This window comes from Plectrocnemia conspersa, unplaced genomic scaffold (genome assembly GCF_051122295.1).
Source record: "Plectrocnemia conspersa isolate PC_06_02 unplaced genomic scaffold, ASM5112229v1 ptg000005l, whole genome shotgun sequence".
NCBI lineage: Eukaryota > Metazoa > Arthropoda > Insecta > Trichoptera > Polycentropodidae > Plectrocnemia > Plectrocnemia conspersa.
Window position 1 is genome coordinate 25,213,133 of NW_028277169.1, and position 17,134 is coordinate 25,230,266.

At 35.0% G+C, this 17,134-nt stretch overlaps 1 protein-coding gene across 2 annotated transcripts in view; it reads left to right on the forward strand.

Moving 5' to 3' along the window:
• Window positions 1-3,455: 3,455 nt before the first annotated feature.
• Window positions 3,456-17,134, forward strand: part of yki (Transcriptional coactivator yki) — an 81,746-nt gene continuing 68,067 nt past the window's right edge. For both annotated transcript variants that reach the window (XM_088187001.1, XM_088187002.1), the window contains exon 1: window positions 3,456-4,004. In XM_088187001.1, coding sequence (XP_088043127.1) covers window positions 3,472-4,004 — 533 coding nt within the window. In that variant the 5' untranslated portion in view covers window positions 3,456-3,471. The remainder of the gene's footprint in view (window positions 4,005-17,134) is intronic.

Here is a 17,134-nt window from a genome sequence, read left to right on the forward strand (position 1 = left end):
GTTTTCGAGAAGTCTCAGTTTACGGATAAACAGCCGTATGAGCGCAGGTTTTAAAAGTTACTTTTGTAACGTAAAAAGTTTAAGAAGTACCGATAAAGAAAACGAGAAGTTTCCGGCGTCACATTCGAGCAGTCCACCTGGGATCGGCAACCTTTCATAAAGTGAAACACTATATCGTAATCTTGTATCAAAAAACACATAATACTGTTTGCATTTTATTTATAAATTTAATATACATTAACTTATGATATAAGTAAAGTTACAGGATTATAAAATTAAGGGCAAAAAATAAGTTTATTTTCCAAAAAAAATATATGTTTTAAAACATCAAATAAAATTAATAAAAAATATATTTGGTTATTATTTAAAATTGTATTGACCAAAATATATTAGGCCGTAAAAGGCACTGCATGCAGTAGTCACAATAATATTTATCGAACCATATGTGGCACTCTATGAAAATAATAATACAATTAAATAAAATTAAAATAAAGTTAAATAAGTATAGCAAAAAATACAAATTAAATAATGTTAATTAAAAAATGAAAACATAAAAACAATAACTTTCTAATATATGTACCTCTGTGCAGTACCCATTGGTTCTTTTTCTACACATGTTGAATCATCGTTAGTAGTAATTAAATATTAAAAAAACAGATGTATTTTCAATACTTATTATTCCCAATAAAATTATTCTTTTCTTTATTTGTGTTTTTTCCTTTATACTTTATTTATTTATACTGTTATCTTGTAATTCTAGTAGATCTTGTTCTAATTCTTACTTCAATGTTTCATTTATTACGATGTGAGGTACAGATTTATATATTGTTTTGCGAAAAATACCAAATTCAGCATTATCTGACAAATACTCATCTACGCTTGTATTGTGAGTGTTAAAAAATATTCGTATCAAAAAAAATGTTTTGATTCATTTTACTTCAATATAAATAATATTGCAAAACCATATATGGCCATACATATTTATTGCACTTAATGCATGGAGTGCCAGATATGGCAATATCATCATAACCTTTACTGTATGTAGTGCCATATAAATAAACTTCATTTATGATATGATAACGATCGTAAAATTAATCAGTATATATATTCTCAAATTTACTTAACGCGTGTTGTACATAATCAAAGAGAAAATGACGCACTTCAAATGATTACCAACGGTTAACAAAGTTTCTAGTTTCGATGCCTGATGGCAATTGGTTGCAATTATGTCACCAAAGATGTTACTGTATGCAGTGAGACAAAAAAAATCAGAAAAAAGTAATTTTTAAATTAACTTGTGAGGCCATATATGGCACTATATATGGTAAGGGGTTAAAAATACATAAAAATACAGAACATCAAAAAGTGATTAACCTAAAACTACAGCTATCGTTGTTTATTACATCAACGCATGTATTATTTTTTCGATAAACCTCTACATTATACAGTCTAATTGTGATATTTTTTGTTTTGCGAATTTTATCTTTATTTTATTTATAATTGCAACGGCTATAACAACTAATAGCCAACAAACAATATGATCATACCACTAATTTATTATTGTGCAGCTGTGGACTTTCTCAATGACTGGTATTAATTATTTTTTTATTTATCTCTTTCAAATAAAATGTTTATATTGATTTCTAGATACGGGTTATAGAGTACCTTAAAGCTTGGGTTTTATTTTCTAAAAGCAAAAATCCTCTTTGTAGTAAGAGTCCTCTGCAAAAGGCACGTAGTTCATTGAATAAATATGTAATTTAAACGCAAATCTAGGGCTTTTAACACTTTCTCTTTAAATAACTGATCAGGAGGTTCTCATTTTCTTCACTACATACACCAAGAATACCTGCAAGTCGGTGAGCAAACCATGGAGAAAGTGAATGAATTTATATATCTTGGGTCGTTGGTCAGTTGGTCAAAGAATAATAATTTCTGCAAATGGATTATTTAGATCTACCAGTAATTCAAGAAGCACCAAAATAAAACTATATAAAACCTTGATAATGCCAGTGCTGATATACTGGGCAGATACATAGACGCTTGGCATTGACGACAGCCAGAAACTGCGAATGTTTGAAATCAAAATTATGCCGAAATCCTTCGTATTATAACAATACAAAAATATATATATAAAAATAATATATAGTAAGAAAGGAGCCACTACGACGACGCAGACGCGATTTTATTGCTTTTGACGTGATTTTTTACTTTTGAAAAGTGATAATTGTTTTTTCGCCCTTGTATTGACCAAAATTCAGTTTGAATATACTTTAACCAATACTTTCATATCCGTACTAATATCGGTATGGATAGCTATCATATTTTTAAAACATAGTGTAGTATCGAAATGCATACAAAATATGGAGTAATATGTGAAATGCAAGGTCTGTTTGTACTTTTTCAGTTTATTTTCCCTGAAATATGAGTTGGCTTATTTTTTATATAGGACCTGACCTATTAAAAGTTCTAAAACAATTTAAATATCATGTTTTTAAAACAGTAATGGCAAAGTGCAGACTAACTATGGAGCAATATGCGAGATGCGACGTCTGTCTGTACTTCTTCCGCTTATTTTCCCCTGAGAGATAAGTTGGTTTAATTTATATTTTGGACTAGACCTAATGAAACTTGGGTTTGGTTATTTCGTGTAGGTTAGTTTTGGGTTTGAACAGCAAATATACGTTTCACAACAGTCAAATGATGTCCATAGACATTTTAGAATAGCATACAATTTCACTAGTATATATCAGATAAATTATACTTTTTCTGGTAGAAATATATATCGACTGGTAAAAATGTATTTAGACTTCCCTAGTGCAAGTATAACTTCACTGAAAAATATACATTCGCTGTAACATTTATAAGTCGCATGTAAATGTATATATGTATGTATTACTACATATGAAAAAGATGAAATCATATAATTTTACTAGCATCTGCATAATAGATTATATTTTCACTGGTAAAAATGTATTCCGATATGATTTCTCTGAAATAAGATATTTTTAAGAATATTGTCGGGATAGATTCGAGACTGTTTTTTTTAGATTTTCATTGAGGGATAACCTGAGAATTTCTGGTTTAGAATCAGGGACGTCAATGATCGTTTTTTTATGTTTCGATTTGAATAAAATTCATAGTATATTAATTCATTAAATAACATGCATTTTTCTAGTTAAATTCAAGAGAGCCGCTGTTTCGCACTTAACCTGTTAAAAATATTTATTCATTTGTTTTATTTATTAATGTATAATTTAGGAATGTATAAACAAATAAATAATATTATTTAAAAAATTCCAACCGACTATTTATAATATTTGAAAAATAAATGCTACTATGCGTACCGGTAATAGCGTTTATGGAAAAGCATAGCGACCAACTGTTGCGTGCACCTCCACGAGCGGTGGGGGAACTGGCGAGTGGCGACGGACCGCGTCTTCGGTTCGCCGTTCAGTTTGGTTCGGCGCTATGGCCGAGACGGAGCAGAAAGGTGCCAATCTGGTGCTGCGCGTTGACCAAGATTCGGACAACGACCTGCAGCGGCTGTTCGACAGCGTGCTGAAGCCGGACGCGCGTCGGCCGCTGCAGGTGCCGCTGCGCATGCGCCAACTCCCCAAGTCGTTCTTCAACCCGCCGTCGACGGGGTCGCGATCTCCGTCCGTGTCGCACTCGCGCGAGAACTCGGCCGATTCCGCTTTCGGCTCAGCGCCGGCGCCCGCGCAGCCCGCCAACCCTCCGCCCCCCAGCGTGGGTCACTCTCGCGCGCACAGCTCGCCGGCCTCCCTGCAGCAGACGTACGCGCCGGCCGGCAACTCGGCCTCGGCTTCCTCCGCCTCCTCCTCCTCTAACTCCTCCGCCTCGGCCAACTCTGCGCCCGGCGTGCACCGGCACGCCAAGCAGCGCTCCTACGACGTCGCCTCGCAGATACACGACGACCTGGGGCCGCTGCCCCTCGGCTGGGAGCAGGCGCGCACCCCCGAGGGCCAGATCTACTTCTTAAAGTGAGTAAACGCTTAACGCCGTTCTACGACGCCATCTTATACCATTTATTGACACTAATCGCAATTTCATTTTACACAAAAATTGTTTCCAATAAACAAACTGTCAAAACTGACAGTTTGTTATCGCTGGCAAATTATGTCAACACTCTCAGCTGATCGATGCGCGCAAAAGTATCTTAATTAATTAACACACTTTATATTCGCAATCAAAAAATAAATATTTACCTCGATACAGTGTTTGTTGTCACTGTCGAATTATGTCAACACACTCAGCTGATCGATGTACGCAAAAAATACTCTAGTAATGCCCAAGAAATATTATTTTAAAACTTTATTTCAGTTCAACTATTTGTAAAAAAATCACTATTGTAGTAGGTCAGTGGGCACTGCGGTATTAAAAATCTGACCATCATGATACACGTTTCCCTAATGCGCCATTTTATTTTTGACGACGTACACATTTTATTAACAGGTATTCTGAATAGATTTGATAATTGCGAGCGGCAGCGAGTGAGCGTTGGTCAGAACAGTGAAGACCCCATTATTCGCTGCAGAAGTTTATCATGGGGTGTTCACTGTTTTGACCAATGCTCACTCGCTACCTTTCGCGAGAACAAAATCTGTCCCAACAATAGTTTTGATTAATAATTGTTTTATTTCATTAAATTACAATATGTATATATATATACTAATCTTCCATAAATCCACGACTTCGTCTCCCAGTGCTAAAGTGCAAACCAACATTACTTATGGGCTTTCCATAATTTTCAATGTTATGATTTTTTTATAAGCGCCAAGCTCTCGAGAAACTTTTTTTATATTGTAGATTCGAATCTATGATGTCATGAACTATGCCAAATAATTGTGCGTGTCTCCATTGCCTTCTACATAAATCCGACATGAAATGCAGATATATTCACATATAAAAGTTTTCTACGTATTTGTTTCTTTGGCAAATATTTCGATTGCTTAATTGTAGACGAATAAGAAAAAAACTTGGGATTCATGTTCTTATTTACATACATCATACACGGTGTACATACATTAAACTCACGATTTCGCATTTTTTTCAAATTCATAAAGCTGTTTTATTACTTAAAATTTATATTCATCGAAACATCGTATCTTTATGTAGACGTCTTCAAATACTTTACAATTATTTAAAATAAATAAGTTTTGAATATGTAAACGGATGCAATACACTTTCAAATACATTTTGGCGTAAAGCCATAAAATTGGCTTTCAGTAGTCTGCGTTAGTTAACTAAAGCCAATTATTTGGCTTCTTGTCGATAATATGTTAATTATTTGGATCTATCGGAAATAATACATAAAAAAATATATTGTAATTTCATCTTTATTTTCCTTATCTGTGTCGGTTAAATCTTCACAATTATTTATTTGCGGTATTATATTGACTGCAATTTTATCCTGATGTAATAATTTATTTAATATAATAAAGCACAACTTGAATAGAAAATAAACAACCCAAGAAAAATACGCATATTATGAAAATACAGTGATTGGGTGATCCGAATTAAATATCGTACTCATGGATTTGTGAGTTGAATTGACACTCAAAATTAGGCGATTTTTTACTTTCAATTTTTGACTTATAAATGTTCATAGAAATTAAAATATTATACATGAGTAGAGATGGTGGCTATTGTATTAAATCTTAACTCGATTTTATCATATATTATCTTATGTATAACTTAATAATTTAAATACTGCACAGCAATATTATAAAAAAATGTAAAGGTTGACCGTTCATGTATTAAAATTATTGTCAACGATCATCAGCTGATCGACACGCTATTTGCATCGTATATAACTTTTGAACTTTCCAGTACAGGCGCGCAACAGGTGTCTCGAACATTCGAGCTCGAACCTTATCAGAAAAGGTTTACATCTCTACCTGTTATTTTATCTCGACTGTGCTCACTTGTTATCGCGATGTTTTATCGAGAATCATAGATAAAAGACGCCATATGAACGCCGATTCGCTGTATTGGTTTTTATTGTCTAACCTGCCATTTATCTTTATATGCTATGATTTATCTTCAACGTCAGATGCCTAGATATATAAATTGACTAACTATAATTTTAGGTAAAAGATGTATAATAATGACACTGCACTATTCTGCTATGAAAATCTCATCTTCAAAATTATTAGATTAGTCGAAATCTGTTTTACATATTGTGTATTTCATGCTACTGCTGATTTTATACATTTAATATATTTTTATTTTTTATTGACCAAAATTCGGTTTGAATATATTTAGATCAACCCTCTTATATTAGAAGTCCATAGTAATATCGGAAAGGATAGCTATCATATTTTTAAAACATAGTGTAATATCTAAATGCAGTAAAATTATTGAGCAATATGTGAGATGCGATATTTATTTGTACTTATTCTTCCGCTTATTTTCCCCTGAGCAATATCTATGAAACTCAATTTGACAGTTTCGCAACTGTCAAATTGAGTTTCATAGATATTTTAGAGCAGCATATTAGCGCCTATTAGTTAAATTATATTTTCGCTAGTAGAAATATGTATCTACTGGTGAAAATTTATTTGGACTTTATTAGTGAAAATATAACTTTACCAAAAAATACACATTTACTGTAACATTTATACATCGGATGTAAATAAATAATGATAAGTTGGTAAATATATATATTTATTTTATATAATTTATGTTTTTACTGGTAAAAAATATATCTATGTACTAGTGAAAATGTACCCCGATATGATTTTACAAAAGTGACATATTTTAAAAAATATTTTCGGAATAGATTCGAGACTGTTTTTTTTTAGATTTTCTTTTAGGAATAACCACATAAAACTGAATGTATTATTTATTTATTTTGCTGCATTTAAATCCAGTTTCAAAATACTGATAATACAATCTATAAAAACATTAAATTTATATAATTCAGCTGGTGCTGTTGTTGATTTTTTGTTATTTCTTTTCTTCTTCCTTAAGTATTCGATATGAATTTTCAGATCGAATACCTAAATTTACTGCTACTTATTTACATTCGTTGAATATTTTCTCTCATATCTAATATATTTTAAACGTTCAAAAAGCAATAAAGTCAACAATAATTTGCAAACAAATTTTAACACAAATAGAGTCGCGACAAAAAACTACAATCTGTCCCTTTGAATAATATTTATTGTGAAAATACTACATAGAAAGTGAGTGCTTTTGAAGGCAATGTTCCGCTCCTTTATTTCTTGTATGTATTAAAAGGGCTGAAGGAACTAATACGTGAAATACATCTCAAACAACTGTAGTTTAGTTCAGATTCATTATTTGAGGTCGGTTTTTACTTTTTTTATGAATATATTCTTACTATGACTTTTACCAGAGTTGGGCCACTCGGTACCACAAGAGCCTATATTTACAGCTAGCCTGGATAGTGTTATGAAATACCGAAGGCTGAATCTCACATCACTTACGGAGCATACTTTGCATCAATCTACTCGTTGAAAGTCTGCGAGAGAGCGTTAAGTAAATATGGAAATGTACTCGACGCTAGTTCGCGTTGCGTTAACTTCCAGGTTATCGACTCTGCCATGGCAAGTACTCTCGCATGCGTGCGTTTGCGTCAGCCGTTGAACCGAACCGATCTGGGAGTGGTCGCCGCGGAAGGTTTTCGGTTCTATTTGCGAGCGTTCGAGAGCGAGCAATAGGCGCAGCAAGCAAGGCTCTCGATTGCATAAAAGCCCTCGCGAGCTTCGGCCGCCGCGGCGGTATTTCGATTAGGAAGCTGCCGGCTTCGGCGCCGCGGCGCCGCCACTACACAAATAAGCCCGCACGACGCGGCGGAAACAAGGTCGCCGGCCTATATTCTATTTCTGGTCGCGGGCCCTCGGCGTCGCCCGTCGGGGACCGCCAACCGGGAAACCTGCACTCATTCACGCGCTGATACTCCTAGAAACCCCGTAATTTGGCCCGTCGTTCGTAAGATGACGCGTTTGGGAGATTATCAAACCGGGACTAAAGCGTCAATACACGACTAATGAGACAGCCAGTCGTAGGATGATGTGTTTATGAACGCCTCAGCAGCAAACATTGCTAAAACGAGCTATTTACGACTATTCTCGAATGAAAATTGTTGATTTGGGCGCTATATAGCATGAGGGAGGCTTAGTGCTCGCCCACTTTTTGATGCCATTGCCAATTTAGACGACCTGGGGGTGAAATATGTCTTGTTTTTTTTATAAAACTGCTCGGCTTTGAATTTGCTAATCTACGCTGATGGACTTATGTACACAGCGACCACATATAAGTTCAAAAGTATAAATCTATTTCAACAGATTTGTTATCATCTCCATTCAATTCCATAATTTTAGAAGCATTTTTGACCTTATTTGACAAAATTTATTTGAAGTTTCGACTCAAATTAGTGGGCATGCTGATTGCAATATAGTATTTGCAATTACAGCAAACCTAAAATAAAATATAGAGAGTGATGCTTACTTAAAAATTAGACATATCCATAAATTAAGAATTAGATATAAAAAAGGAGGTTTTGTTTTACACGCTTCTTATAAATACCTTAAAACTATATCAGCCAGTCGTTTTAAAATATTTATTTATTTTTTGTAAATACAGTTTGAAAGTTGTGTTTTGTTATATTTATGTATAGGATTAGTTTCTCTCGTACCGCAATTTATCTCTGTGGCAATCGCTAAAAATCTCCATCCGGTTGGATGTTGTGGATACGATGATCGAAAGTCTCGTGATAGCTGTGGTAGCCCGGCCTTGATCGTCCAGACTCAAAAAGACCGGAAAACTGTGATGTCAACAAAAGCACGTGATGCACGATGCTACAAAGACTCGTGAGCGATTATATTATTTTTATATAATTCGAACAATGATGGGCGTGCGGAAGTATCGTATGTGTGTTTTTTTATTATGTATACATTATTTCTGTAACTTGTATGTTTGCTATTGTGCTAACTTTTAGATAAAATAAATCGGCCATTTTAAAATATATAAAATCTAAACCTTACAGCATAAAATAAACAATACCAAACATTGCTATTCTCGGGCCTCGTGATTTTTATTCTGAACTAGCTGATTACGCCGGCGCTGCCCGGGTTTTATTTAGACAGGAAAAGGAATTCAATAAGTTGGCCTTAACCGCTTAATCTCTGACTTTTCCGAATTATAATAGCTATAGGAAGTAAAAAATATGACTAAAATATATATATATATATATATACATATTTATATATTTAAAAACTAAATTCATTACCAAAATATATGTAAAAATAATTATTAAAAGTTAGGCCAAATTCTACATTACTTCAAAACAAAAAAAAAACATTTTTTTTAAGAATCAGTAAGTAACGTCTAAATACCATATCTTGCATGTGTACCAATAAACTGGTTCACTGAATTAAGTAAACTCAATATAATAAAAAAAACGCTGGGAAATGAATAAGTATATCGTAAATTTCAATTTTCAGTTAGCGAGTATACTCAGTCATTGAGTGTTTTGTCCATATCGTAAATCAAAGTCAATACTAAAACGTGCGAATTAACTCTTCCCTGGTGAAATTGGATCATATATATTTGGGTTCGTTCTTGGAAATTAGGCAGTTAAATGTCGACTGTCAACTATTGATTCGACATTAATTTTTGACATTTTATTTTTCTCCTCTTCTCATTAACTTAAACGACTTCATCTCAGCGACCACGAAAACTATGAATTCGACACCAATATCGGTCGTTTTCGGTTTTTTACATGTTACCTAGGGATGTTTAACCCTAAAGTTTTTTTACAGATAGTAAATCATGTGTGTACCAAATTTAGTTAAAATTGCTCAAGGCGTTCCATAGTTATGCCAGAACATAAGATAGAGATAACGGTATCAGTTATGTCGTTCTTGCAGCGAATCTTATATATAATTGTTCTACGCCGCTTCCGGGCGCGTGCGGTTTAAAATTAAACATTATATGCTCAATTTTCTTCTCTGTGAATCGTATCGCTTTGTATGAAGGTGTATATAATATACACGTAAACAAAGGAAATATATTTAATTAAAAAGATAATAAAAATAAAAATTGAATTTGCTCGATTAATTTCCAAGCCACCGGTAATGCATTCTGTTGTTTCGACCAATGAAAAATAAGCATTCAAATATTAAACAAAATGGCCGACAGTAACGTGGCAACATTCATTTTACGTGATAATAATTTTCATGTGCGTTGTTCGATTTGACTGAATATAAATAATCATATTGAAAATTAACTAGGTATGTTTTAACTTTCAGTTATGTCGTAATAATTAAAAAATGCAATAAGCATTTTAAATTATCATTTTGATAAAAAAACAAACTCATATTAATAAATCGATATTATTACGTATGTGATTAGATTTCTTTAGTAGGCCTTAATCAATTTTTGTTTTGTTTATTGAAATGCCTTTTTTGCGTCTTTTTTTCTGAATCCCCAATCAAGTCATGTACCACGTTGAAAGCTCATGCATTTTGTAATGTCTTATCATAGATCTCATCCTTTTGAAGCTGAATGCTGAAATTAATACACGGAGCTGACATTATTTGCCCCCTTGTGACTGATGTTTTACATATATATGTATGTATACTAATTATATAATAATTTAATACATGAAGAACGTGTTAATTTGTGTTGTTTACGTGTGGTATGTAATACCGTTATATATAAGTAGTAATATTGACAAAAACAATAGTCTTATAGACGTTTGCATATTTTTGTAAATGTTTCTCAATCAACATTTTTGTCATTGATTCATAAATTGAACAACAACAAAAAAACGCAAAGGATTGCTTCTCGTGCCACTCGTGGGAAACTATTATTTTGCGTTTTTCCTATACGCTCGCACTTTTCGCGCGTAGACGTCACCGTCGACGCCGGAGCGAAAGAGAAAGGGATATTTTTGCAAATGCAAAATGTTTACATTTCGCGTGTTCACAATTCATTCATCCGTGGACATGCGCCGTCCGGCGTCGTTGCGTACTTTTGCTATTTATATACACCCAGAGTATGTAGCGGCGTAGCTCCGCTCGTACTCTCTGTGTACTGTCTTTCGCGGGTCATCGTCAAAAGTTATCGGCTTCGTCGCCGAGGCGACAATCTTGCTCGCCTCGTCTATTCCGGCCTGCGGAATTATTATAGCATCGAGTTCTTGTTTTGGTAGCTCTTTGATATTAAGTCTGAGCATTCGGCTCGGATGACGTTTATTTATTATGCCCGACTACCTCTGCGTCGTGCCTAGGCACGTTTACAGTGTTTCGATATCGCCATTTTCACCGATCCATCTCCATTAGAGTTCCATCTTGGACGATGTCCAAATTGCTTCGCGAAGGAGCAGCGCGTGGCATAGCGGATTGGTTTGGCCGTCGCCCAGAATTCGACGGTCGGTCATTGGTCACCGATGTCCAAACACAAAACACGGCGTTTAACACTTTACTTCGATTTCGCCGTGTGTTCCACCTTATCGCAGTGGATTAGAGGCTGTTGAGGAATTTGAGTATTGCTTTTAGCAGGGCTGATATTAACAGATCGATAAATATATGAAAATACTGTACTGTGGTGGTAGTGGTGGGTGGCGTACTCATCGAACACATCCCATGTTTACATATCTCATAACAATATGATTATTCTACTTTAGCTGCAAATATCATTAAACCGGCTTATTGATTAGTTAACCGCTTTGCAGACTTCGAGTCGTTTGTCGGGATGGTTGTCCGGCTTTAATTTTTATATATTTAAATATCATTATTATTTGTTCCGAGAATTTACTTCATGACTTTTGAAGTGCACCCTATCCACATATAATATCCATATACCAAAACCGGATTTATTAAAGCGGTGTAAATACATGTTTTGGATATTCTGTGCTTTTTCTTTACGTATTAAAATATCTTCAAGTGAAGGAAAATTAAAGAGATTGACTTTTTAATCCTTGATGCATATTTATTGTTGAGAAACGCTCAGCGAAAATGTCAACCGTGTAACTGTCTTCAAATTTAAAATCCCTATAATCTTGATTATTCGTCATATCTGAATAATAAGAGATAGCCGTAAGACAAAATGTTGTCGACCACTTCAAAACGTTGTTAGATCATTTGGTTCTTCGTGCACGCACATACTATCTATTACGTCAATAATTTTGCTACCGTTAGATATGATGTCAGTGTTACTTCTCAGAAAATTGTAGTAATTGAAAATGAGGTGTAAATTGTTGTTTTAAAAAGTCATCAACCTCTCTGGTGTATTTATCTTATAATTTAGATTTTGCAGCAGTCAAGTTGAAATGTCGAGTTTTAACCTTTTGTGTACCGCAGTACAATAATAATCAGGTGCATCTAGCGATAGCAAACTTTTCGCATTGCGCTGAAAATACATTGGCAACATGTACTAAAAACTAGGTCGCAAGTCATAAGGTTAAGAATCCATAGAGTGAATTGAACCGTTGTTAATTTATTACGATTAGCGTTTGTGGTTAACCGGTATCGACTGTTATATGACTCTCATGTCGATTATATTGTCTTTCGTTAACTTTATATAACTTGGAAGGTTACCCAAAATGTATGCGCACACTTTTCGCGTGTGAACAGGTGACGTTGATTAAACAGCAGAGTCTGTTGAATGTATTGTACATACAGTGTAGCTTATCTTGTTTTATCGCCAGCTTTGTTTCTAGTTTCTAGATCACAGCAATGACTCACTCACTCGAGTAGTTGATATTGCGAACGGTCGATGCCAGCGCAGCACAGCGCCCGAAATGCTATAGCTCCAACGGCTGGTACACCTTTGCGGCTCGTAGTTTTCCGCCGCTAATTTGCTTGTTAATTGCAAGGTCGTCCGGTTTTTCCACTACGACGACAAATGTCAAATTTAACGACGAAGACGCCTCGACTTCCGCGTGATTTGCTCAACGAGAAGATCGTCTTGAATTTTCAACGGTCATCCGTGGGTTCGTAACATTTTGCGCCATCTCGAGAGTAAATTGAAAAAAAAGTAAGATTTTGCAGACACCTCGTCGCTCTCTTGCCGCTCGTTTTGTTTACGATCTTGTCGGCTCTTATCTCTAAATTTTGCTCAGCCTCGAGCTGGATAGAAACGCAGATTTTACAAACGAGGCGGTGTACGCGCGACTACGCATACGCGCTGAATTATTTATAACTTATATTTCGACAGAGCGATAAGGGGCGTAGAATAAATATATAAACAGGCGAGATTATCAGCCTTGTTTCTAAGCTGTCGGTCCATCTGTCACGTAATCTATTCCTTGCGTGTAATAAAAATAATAACTTATTTTCTAAAATCAGTAATTGAGTTCTTGGAGCGTTTTCCAATTTTGTTATGTTTCCAAATCGCTCGCACCTCGTTGCGCCATTACGAAAAGTGCATTAAAATCTATATACGTTGATAATCCAATGCAACTGTTACGGAATTGCCCATAAAGCGTTATTGCTGCGTTTACGATTATGATATTTTTCGCTTAAATGGGTGAGATTATTGTGACAACGTAGTTAGTTAGCTAATCGATTGCTTGTAAATGCGACTTGAGCATTCACCTTGGTCGAGGACCAGCCGCAGCACTTCACTGCGCAAATCTTCACGTTCACGTGTGGTCATTTAATTATGATCGTTGGCGGTTACGGCGTTATAGTAAATGCACAAAAATGCATGTTCTTGGACCATGGATTTATATTTAATGATACATATGCTTATACCTTGTTATTTGCTAACTCAAAATCTTACAATATTGATTTTTGAAAATCTGCATGTTGCAGGGTTTTTGCTTGCTAGTCGGTAAAATTATAAAATATTTTTGATAAATATATGTACATGTACGTTTGTGTGTAAAAAAGCATATACTATATTCATTTATTAAAAATATTTTTTATATATTTATTATATATAACAACTACAAAAACGCAATTTCAATTAAATGTACATATATATAAAACAGCAATTATTGCAAGATTATATTTTAAAAATAAGAATAAACATTTTATTTTTGTTGAGCAAGTAAGTTTTTAGAAAGACCAAATCATTTAAGGAGCAGATAGTCTCAAATTCGCGAGGACACTGATCAAAAAACAAATAGAAGACGCTTGTTAGTCTGCAATAATGTATTCATTTATTCAAAATACACCCCTTCTGAGTCAATACAGCGCTAGAGTCGATCATAGAAAGTTGTGGAAGTGGCTGTAAATAAATATAACTTTTTTACTATGGCTACTTGGCTTATTTACAATAGTGTTAAAACGTTTTCCCTTCAATGTCAACCTAATTTTTGTGAATAGCCAGAAGTCACAGATGCCATTATTGCGCAAGAATTCGCAAACAATCTTCGCATTGTGCGCTGGTGCATTATCATATAACTACGACCAACTGACTGCCTTAGGCTCGGTATTCTGGTCGAACCAGAAGAATCAACGCCAAAATAATTTCGGTGTGAATATCAAAACCTAGACCTACGGCACGAATAGAATCGGAGATATGACTAATATAACTAGTCCTCGTGGATTTGGGACGCATCATAAGATTTCCTATCGAGCTCGACGGTTTACCGTTACATTCTAATTAGAATCCACTACTATTTGCCTCTCAGCCATACACCGTGGGGGTGTTACCCTGTGCTTCTAAAGAAATATTTACCATTTGATTTTTATTGTATAATAATGCTCTTTTCTTATATTAAATATAAATATTTTATTGCTTTTGGAAACAAAAATAGTAGGAATACATTTAATAATGACTATAATAATTATATTTATTTAAAATATCGTTAAAATTCTGCACAAAATAAAAAAAAATCAGATACATAAGTAGTGAAATTATGGTATGAAGTTAGTGGTATTGTAGGTTAATCAAATTTATTCATTTAACAATCCAGAACTGACGCCGATCCCCTAGAAATAAAAGTGGGAGTGATGTTGCATGCAACGAAGAAAGAGATAAAGCATGCTCTTTCGTGTAACGATACTTCGTCCAGATGACATGGGAATCTTATGAAGCATTTGGGACAGACGATGTATATTCAATAGTGTGTGTAGGTTTGAATTCAATTGTGGCGGAGCGATAATTTTGACCTAACTCCCCCCATCCACTGTTATCTACATATCTTTTGATTTTTAAATAAAAAAAAAAAAATGATAAATTATTTCATGATGAGTAAAATATTATATTGTGAGGGCCTATTTATTCATTATGGCAAAAACTAGGCGACACTCTTGTAACACTGGCGTGACGGCAGCGTAGGGCAAGATCTGCCAAAAAGGGGGGGGGGGCAAATACATTTTCACCAGTAGATATATATATTTATACTAGCGAAAATATAATTTAACTGATAGGCGCTAACATTATGCTATAAAATGTCTATGAAACTCAATTTGACAGTTGCGAAACGTCCTTTGTTGTTCAAACCCAAAGCTAACCTAATTAAAGTTCTAAAACTAATTATAGGTTTAGAACTTTAAAAATAAAAATAAGCCGAAGAATAAGTACACACATACTGCTCCACGGCGACGATTATTTAGAATAAATTCCTTCCACTATAGATATACGTTCTCGGTTATATAAAGCAATGAATCATTGGATTTTTGCATGGTAATAAATGCATATTATTTCAGAAATTAGGAAGTACCGAATCCCATATGTTTCTTATACGGATAGCATGTTTTAAATATATGTTTTTAAACATTGAAACATAAAAAAATACGAAAGTGGGTGAACTCTATGTATTGATTTAAATTAAGTTGAAAAAAAACACTTTTACTCTATTAATAATTTGATAAAAAGTTATTAATTATATAGTTAAGAGTTCCTTAGTTACATAAATACAAGTGGATTACAACACCATATAAACAAACCAAAAATTTGTTGCCCTATAATTGTTTCAACAAAACTGTTCAACTGGAGACATATGTGATTGAAGCAATCATGGTGACTTGTACCTTGAATTGACTTTTTGTTTTAAGCAGCTTCAATATCTAATTTGCGGAGTAAAACAATAAGTTGTAGTTGTATTTGATCGAACGCAATGGATAATATGCAGAAAGCTCGGTTGTGTACCACTTTTGATAAATTATGAGGCATAAAAAGTTTTCGTAGAATCCCCTCTTAATGGGATGCATTTCCTGTCGGGATGTTTGTATAAGATACATCTGATTTGTTTGGTTTATTGCGAATTTATGATACACGCTCGCCCCGAGCCACGTTTCAACGAGGCCGCCACGTTCTCCCTCTTACTCGCGGGGCCACACGCGGTTCTTCATTCACGTTTCGATTTTGGAAGCCGGACAAGCCATATTATATAGCCGCGGCTTCCGTACCGAATAGCCGCGAATGGCGTCCAGTTGTAAAATGTTGGCGGCGACTGGCCGCAGCGGCGACCAGAGCCATACAAGGGCCAGTCACTTCCTCCTTTGCCGGTCGACCTCGATCAGTCGCACAAGGCGATGCAGACACGTAACAGTGTTTGTATTTACGATACTCTGATTACAAAGACGTTCGTTAAGCCATTATGTTCCGCCGAGCGCAATACCCCTCGAGACTGGTCTCTCTTTTGAAAGCCTCCGCGCTCGCTGCGTAATAACAAACGTACGTGTGTGTGCGGTTTGATAAGAGCGACGGAGAAACAAACCGGAACGTTTTCTTGCAATTCACCCATACATAATCTTGGCTGGCGTTTGACACGTTACAATTTTCACTTTCGTCTATGACACTATCTATCTATCCGTTGTTACTAATCTTTCTTCTTGGAACGGTGAGGATTGAGCGAGTTCGCCGAAAGGTTGGTTGCACAAGCTCCATTCGTGTGGAAATCTCGACACAATGATGAAATTGATTAGAAGTGCCGCGATAAGATCTCGCTGGATATAGACTATTGAAAGCCACCGCCAATTGGATATCAATAATTTTACATTTATATGATGTAAAGGAGTAGTAATCGATTGATTTATTACTATTTAAGAGCGTTGGCCGTACGAAAACGGCCTTCTACACACTTTTTTATTGGCCTTTCGCTAGCTTGTATGCTGTTAACCCTTCCGAGGTGATTTATAAAACTACTATAAACATTAGCACGCTTCGTTGAAATTACATCTTA